The sequence below is a fragment of the Limulus polyphemus genome, unplaced genomic scaffold (genome assembly GCF_000517525.1).
Source record: "Limulus polyphemus unplaced genomic scaffold, Limulus_polyphemus-2.1.2 Scaffold2761, whole genome shotgun sequence".
NCBI classification, from domain to species: Eukaryota; Metazoa; Arthropoda; class Merostomata; order Xiphosura; family Limulidae; genus Limulus; species Limulus polyphemus.
The window spans coordinates 88735-97087 of NW_013668371.1; the positions used below are offsets into that span (position 1 = coordinate 88735).

The 8353-nt window shown below is 36.7% G+C and overlaps 1 protein-coding gene across 1 annotated transcript in view; it reads right to left on the reverse strand.

Annotated features, from left to right (window-relative positions):
* The window catches only part of LOC111087866 (glutamate receptor ionotropic, delta-1-like), a 23943-nt gene that overhangs the window by 13108 nt on the left and 2482 nt on the right, over window positions 1-8353 (reverse strand). Inside the window, exons 2-4 of the mRNA XM_022396038.1 lie at window positions 6574-6888; window positions 2642-2742; window positions 2005-2095 (exon numbers count right to left, since the gene is read on the reverse strand). Coding sequence (XP_022251746.1) covers window positions 2005-2095; window positions 2642-2742; window positions 6574-6888 — 507 coding nt within the window. The remainder of the gene's footprint in view (window positions 1-2004; window positions 2096-2641; window positions 2743-6573; window positions 6889-8353) is intronic.

An 8353-nucleotide genomic window follows, 5' to 3' on the forward strand; every position in this document is an offset into this window, starting at 1 on the left:
GTAACAGTCCACCCATCTGTATATCATGTTCATATTACCTTGTGACAGTCCACCCATCTTTATATCATGTTCATACTACGTTGTAACAGTCCACCCATCTGTATATCATGTTCATATTACCTTGTGACAGTCCACCCATCTTTATATCATGTTCATACTACGTTGTAACAGTCCACCCATCTGTATATCATGTTCATACTACCTTGTGACAGTCTACCCATCTTTATATCATGTTCATACTACGTTGTGACAGTCCATACATATTTATATCATGTCCATACCACCTTGTAACAGTTCACCCATCTTTATATCATGTTCATACTACCTTGTGACAGTCCACCCATTTTTATATCATGTTCATACTACGTTGTGACAGTCCACCCATTTTTATATCATCTTCATGAATTGACAGAATTAACATTTTAAAATTTTAACGACGCCTTATGCTAAAAAGACTAGGATAAAAACCTACAAATTTCAGGCATAGCTTTCCAAATTAGAACTGCTGGCGAAACGGACAGCAACCAGTCAGCCCGCTTTTATATGGCTACTCTTAACCTAATAACAGGATTGGCGATAACAGTTACAATTCTCTCACAGCTGGACGTGCGAATCGCTTTTAGCAGCATATCACGGCTCCAACATGCTAAACAACTTACGATTTAAAGCATGATTTCCAAACGAACTGAAACTCTTCCTGCATCAGTGTTACACTTCCTTATCATCATCAAAACTTCATTTTCCCTCATCTTTTGCTTGAACTGAATTCGTTTTCTATTACCAATCATCGTTTTTCGCTTACTCAGTAAAAACGAGACATATCAAGTTGAAAGTGTATATAATTGGTTTATTGATGGTAATATGTTGTGATATTTAGGATGGAGGGGTCTCAGAAGTATTGTTCATTGTAAGATTGTGAGAAGGATCCCGCAAAGGCTCTCTTGGATCTCCCTTTTCCTCCAAATGAAAAACATCTCAGGTGTAAAAAAGACTTTCCTGGTTACCAAGTCAAACTTCTATCGATTTTCTGCTTGTCTTCATCTTTTTCTCTCCATGTTTACCAAATATCTCTAAGTCACGTTCTTACTACTTTTAGCGTGCGCAAGAGCAACATTATTAACTCTTGTCTGAAACCAGTAAAACAAAAATTTACTAAATTTCTCTATAAGCCTATTCTGTTATCCCAATGAGTTACCTAAGCCTATTCTTTTATCCTAAGTTGTGATCTAGCCTTTTCTGTTATCCAAACCGTCAACTAAGCCTACTATGTTATCCCAAAGTGCCACCTAAGTCTATTTTGTTATCCTAAGTTGTGATCTAGCCTTTTCTGTTATCCAAACCGTCAACTAAGCCTACTATGTTATCCCATAGAGCCACCTAAGTCTATTTTGTTATCCTAACTTGTGATCTAGCCTATTCTGTTATCCAAGCCGTCAACTAAGCCTACTATGTTATCCCAAAGAGCCACCTAAGTCTATTTTGTTATCCCAATGAGTTACCTAAGCCTATTATTTTATCCTAATTTGTCATCCAGCTTATTATTTTATCTTAACTTGTCATTTAGCCTATTCTGTTATCCAAACCGTCAACTAAGCCTACTATGTTATCCCAAAGTGCCACCTAAGTCTATTTTGTTATCCTAACTAGTCATTTAGCCTATTCTGCTATCCAAGCCGTCAACTAAGCCTACTATGTTATCCCAAAGAGCCACCTAAGTCTGTTTTGTTACCCTAACTTGTCATTTAGCCTATTCTGTTATCCAAACCGTCAACTAAGCCTACTATGTTATCCCAAAGAGCCACCCAAGTCTATTTTGTTATCCTAACTTGTGATCTAGCCTATTCTGTTATCCAAACCGTCAACTAAGCCTACCATGTTATCCCATAGAGCCACCTAAGCCTATTCTGTTACTCTAACGAATCACCTAAGCCTCTTCTCTTATCCTAACTATACATCTAAGCCTATCTCAATATTTTTTCTATCTACAAGAGATTCATCTCCTACCTGTCTGTGGACCATTCCTATCATACCATTCCAAGATCGATTGGATACCGGTGATCCCCACTTACCATCGGAAGGTCTGTGAATTTCATATCTGCAACAGAAATGTCAGCTGGTTTGTTCTAAGAAATACATCAACAAAATTTCCGTAACTACCAAAGATAATAATTAGTTGTAAATTTACTTTTCCAGGTGGATTGTGGATTTTGGTTTTCTTGTGTTGTTTAATTGAAATATGGAAATCCGAAACATTATCGTAACAGGATAAATTAATTTTATTGTTTTTGGAGTTTTGCTACTCAGGGGCTTGTCTGCGTCAATTGTCCTTAATTTTGAAGTGGTGGGCTAGAAGGAAAACAGCTAGTCATTACCACCCACCGCCAACTCTTGGGCTACTCATTTACGAACGAATAGTGGGATTGACCGTCAAATTATAACGCCCCCACGGCTGAAATGGCAAGCATGTTTGGTGGGACGGGAATTCGAGTCAGCGACCCACAGATTGCGAGTTGAGCCCCCTCACCATACTGTGTTTTATAGTATTAGATTGCGTTCACCTTAACAACACGACTAGTGGCTAAGATTGTACTGTGTTTTATTATGTTTTTCTTGGAGTGCTTGAAAACATAAATGGACTTACCGAAACTTAAAAACTTCTTGTAGGGCGTTCAGAACTTCAATATCTACTCCACTTGGGTTTCGTTCACCGGTTTCGTTGGCAGGTATAAAAAAAGGGAAATGCTAACAAGATGGTCAGACAAAAGAAATATTGTATATATATATATAGATATATATGTAAATAAAATGTACGTTTGAAAACGTATTGATTGGTATTGCACATTTTATGAAATTTGAAAACTACTTATCAATCAATGAACAATTATAAAATAAAATGACATTCTTGGAGAGGAGTAATTTAAATAAACTGTCGTTTAGTGGGATTATTTAGTGTAACTAATTAAACGGAGTGAACTGTACAGTCAATCATTTCCACAAGCTTATAGTTAACACATAGAACAGAAACATGGTTATGTCAAATCATTTACTCCGTACAGATGAAGAATAAGGCAAGATATTCATACATTAACCAATGTGGCTATCCATACTACGATCGCATGCAGATACGAAAGCCAACTTTAGGTTGGATGAAACACACAGATCCACATAGACCTCTAAAGACGGTCTAGGTGATGTAAGAAATTTTACCTTTAAGAAACTTATAGAAGACAACCTGTCGATAATAGGGACAGAGTATCAATGTAGGAACAGCTAACATCCCTATGATACGGACTATCAATGTAGCTAGGCAACAGATAACATCTCTATTGTATGAACTATCAATGTAGCTAGGCAACAGATAACATCTCTATTGTATGAACTATCAATGTAGCTAGGCAACAGATAACATCCCTATTGTATGGACTATCAATGTAGCTAGGCAACAGGTAACATTCCCATTATATGGACTAATGTCTTTATCAGTTTCTTACCAAATCCCTTGAAGGATCACTGTCGTCTTGTGGTATCAGGTTGAACCACTTATCATTGGATGATTATCACAGTGGAAGTAAAAAACGAATCAACACTGAGCTAGTAGGTGATCCATGAGAAGATTTAGAAGGTGGTCAGAAAAGTTTGGCAGTAGTTTTAGATCTGGAAGATATCTACAATAGAATCCAGTTGCCCATTCTTATTGTCAAAACTCTCAATGGTATACATGTAAGATGTGTCATGGCTGCACTAACTACCAGAAGGTACAACAATGAAGCATTGAAACTGGCACTCAGACTGGATCACCATCAGTACCGGTCAGCCTCTAGGATCACAAGTCATTTTCAATGTCTACACCACGGACTTAACCTGCTTTAACATTCCAACCAGATGTCGCGTGATAACTTTTGCTGATGACATTTTGGAGTACAAATTAACCAGTCACATTGGTAGTATAATAACCAAAGCTAACAAAGCCATCAGTGGTATAAAAATTGCATCAGGAAAAAGAGATGAGAACGCCATCTGCTTAAGCTGTACTAAATCAACTCCATCCTGGATTATGCACTACCGATGATCAGCATTAGTGCCAAACAATTGGATGAAATTAAAAAAGATTGGTTAAAGGATGTAATTCAGTCACCCTTTCAAAGGCCCCATTACACCTCATAAGCCCCAGCAGAATCGCGGAGGACACCAACAGCAATTACAAGCAAAATGCTTCACTAAAGATCTTCTCTGGGTTGCTGAATTTGTGAATAGTTGGTTTCCAGAAGAAAGGCAGAAAGCAAAACAATTTAGTTAAGTATTCTTTGTCGAGCTGTTCGAGCAAAGCTTTTGCATACAGAGATAAAAGAACTCTCGAGACTCCGATTCCAGTCGGCAAACTCGTCACGCATGACCACGGTGTTTTAAAATCTGTTTACAATAAAGGTGTTTGTTTTTTACCTTCCATTCCACAGTTATATATTTAAAATCTCACGTTTATTTCCAGTTTAACTTCACGTTACTCTTTCCTTTAGCGTTTCCCTTCTTGTTTCTGACATTTCAAAATGAATATTTGAGTTTCGTCACGTGTAAGACTCAGTTTTTGTTTGTCATTAAGTTCAAAGCTATGCACCTTTCTAGTGGATCAGCGGTATGTTTGCAGGCTTACGACGTTAAAAATCGGGTTTCTATACCCGTGGTGAGCAGAACAAAAATAGCCCATTGTGTAGTTTTGCGTTTAGCAACAAATAAATCAAACACAAAACTACACAATGGGCTACATGCACTGTGCTCTTCGCAGGTATCAAACCCCGAGTTTTGGCGTTATAAGCCCATAAACTTACCTCTGAAACGCCAGAGATCAAGACTAAATTCAAAATTTCCTTTTTTTTTACACCGTAACATCTTCAAGTTTTAAGCTAATAAAACAACAACAACAACAAAAAAAAAACAGTTTCGTAATTCGTTTATTTGTTTGTAATTAAGCACAAGGCTACCAAATGGGCTATCTGTGCTCTGCTCATCACGGGTATCAAAACCCGGATTCTAGTGTTGTAAATTCGCAGACATACCGCTGTGCGATTCAGTAGTTTTCCGATAGATCAGCGGCAAGTTTCCGGGCTTACAATGTTGAAATTTATAGTTCGATTCCTAGAGGGGGACAGATAACAGATAGTCCATTTTACAGTTTTACGGCCGAGAGTCCATCGTTGTATAAGTCGATGAATACGTTACGAAGCACGTGACTTCAATATCTAAGAATGGATTATCTTTCCAGACATATAACTGACACTACTCGACACTAGTGTTTCTGAATATTGTAGCTTTAATGTTTCTTTTTTAAAATTGACTACATGCATAATACTGTTACAAGCGTTTTTGTTAAATAAAACGACGCCATTCATTTTTGTTGGAAGCTCTACCAACCGAAATTTTGCTGGTAAGTATATTTTCCAAATTATTAAAATTAGGCCTACGAAAGTTTCACGCTCTCCTTAACGTCATGTCTTTAAAGTTAGTTTTTGATATTTCAGTAAAGAGCTATGCAGTTGTTATCTGCGCATTATCCGTCTCTAATTTTGAGTTCATAGACTAGAGGGATGGCAGCTAGTCAACAAAGTCCACCGCCAACTTTTGGAATACTCTAACCGAATAGTAGGATTTGACAGTCACTCTTAAAACGCACTCACGGCGGATCGTAATTTTATGTTCGTTTCGTAGATCTGTAGTGCGCCGCGCTAACAGCTGGTTTTTTTTCTTTTCGAGGAAGAACCTTATTCGCACGCGCATAATGTTGAGTTACAACGTGTTTATTAGCTATAACCATACACTGAAAGTGATGGAACGATATCCTAATAGCACCTGGTGTCGTTTTGCGAAGTATTGTTTATTTGTTTGAAGATAAGCACAAAGTTACACAACGGTCTATCTGTGCTCTGCCCACCACGGTTTCTAGTGTTGTAAGTCAGCAGACATACCGCTGTGTCACAAGTAGGAAAACAAGTAGGTTTCAGTGTAGGGTTCGAATCCACGTCCCACCAAACATGCTCGCCCTTTCAGCCATGGGGCGTTATAATGTGACGGTCAGTCTCACTATTCGTTGGGAAAAGAGTAGCCCAATAATTGACGGTGGGTGGTGATGACTAGCTGCCTTCCCTCTAGTCTTTCACTGCTAAATTAGGGACGGCTAGCGCAAATAGCCCTCGTGTGCTTTGCGCAAAATTCATAACAAACCAAACCAAAACATAAAAACGTTTATAAGACAAATTGAATTGAAATAAAAGAAGATCTGTTTGTTTTTTTACGGTTTTCACCCTATGTGTACCGTGACGCGGGTTGGATCTACCGTGTGATACCATTACCTTAAGCTGTGAGTGTGTTATAAGAGTTACAGCCGTTCCCTTAACGTGTATGGTTGGTGGTAAGGGGCTGCTGATTGGTTGTCTTCTTTTTGTTAGTAGTTAAAAATTGCAGATGGCGGCAGATAGGCTTAGTAGCTTGTCATATATACAAAAACAGAAGTAGGATACAAACACTAACAATCAATCATTTTAGATCCACTGAATGCTCACTGTTAGAATTCTAAACACATACTCTTTCCAGGGCAACCTTCAGAGTCCTTCCTTGGAGATCAGTCTTAGCTGAGAAACTTCTGAGATTCTCCTTGTCTATACTGGACTTATTCTGGGCATACCACGTGCCCAACTGATGTATAGTTGAGTTTCTGAAGTGAGGGTTGTACTGTACCTTGTAAACGTTCATGTATTCTTCTGCAGATGCTGGTCGGACAGCAATCAGGATGTTGTTGTCTCTGTCTGTGTAGGTGCACACAAGGGGTAAGCTATCTTCTTCTTCCAGAAAAAGGAACCAATGAATATTGGGTCCCAAAAGGAGTGAATTTTTTCTTATCTAGATATATAAAAAAACAACAATAAATAAACAACCTTGTCATCCAGATGTGCAACAAAATTAATCTACTTTTGCCTCTACCATGAAACTACTTCTAAGTTATTTTTTAAAGGTTATTAAACAACAACAAAAAAAAACAAAAAACCTTGTCATAATTAATCCAAAAGAAATTATAAGTGAACTGTTGTAATTACTCATATTTAGATAAAAATTAGATGAAATACAATATAATAAAAAATAAAAATAAAACTGTAAATTTAATGTATTTAACACTAACTGATGAAATTACGAAAATCATAAAAAAAGCTGCAGATAACAATGAATTTTAGCTCAAATTTTAAATTATAATATTGATAAATTAACACCAATAATAACATAGTTAATATGTCAATGGTGAAAGAAATGTTTTCAGGGATTTTAAAATATGCTATTATTATATCTCCCCATCCCTCCCCACAATGTCTCAGTGATTAGTCTGGGTGCTTCGAAAGCTAAAAATCAGGCCCATTATTCTTTTTATTTTACCTCCCAGTAGCACAGCGGTATGTCTGCGGACTTACAACGCTAGAAACCGGGTTTCGATATCCGTGGTGGGCAGAGCACAGATAGCCCATTGTGTACCTTTGTGCTTATTTACAAACAAACTGTTTGTTTTATTTGAGGGAGTTCTGTGTAATTGAGTTTAATGAAGAACTAACTCACTTGTGCAGATAGTTCAGTGTTAATTTTTTAAAGGAAGTTCTGTTAATACCATTATTAAGAAATAAATAATGATTTAAGATATATAAAGAAATTGTTTGTTTGTTTGTCTGTTTTGAATTTCGCGCAAAGCTACATGAGGGCTATCTGCGCTAGCCGTCCCTAATTTAGCAGTGAAAGACTAGAGGGAAGGCAGCTAGTCATCACCACCCAACGCCAACTCTTGGGCTACTCTTTTATGAACGAATAGTGGGACTGACCGAAACGTTATAACGGATGAAAGGGAGAACTTATACTACTAGAAACCGGGTTTCGATACCCGTGGTGGGCAGAGCACAGATAGCCCTTTGTGTAGCTTTCTGCTTATAATAAGAAACAATAACATTAACCCAGTACGATAACACAAGATTGCATTTTAAAAATTTAAATATACTATCATTACATAACTTGTATATTTATATAATTATATAAAGCATTAAGTAGATTTAGATTCATTCAACTGGCAAAAAATATAATCATAATAATGAGCTGCAGAGAATGGGCATTTACAAATTCCTAAAGTAAAAAAATAAATATTTAGAAAATGTTATAAATTACGATATGGTGGTAAAAATATATATACTAAACTAGAATTTAAAAACATGAATAACTAATATGTGGTAACATATATATATATATATACTAAACTAGAATTTAAAAACTATGAATAACTAATATGTGGTAACATATATATATATATATACTAAACTAGAATTTAAAAACTATG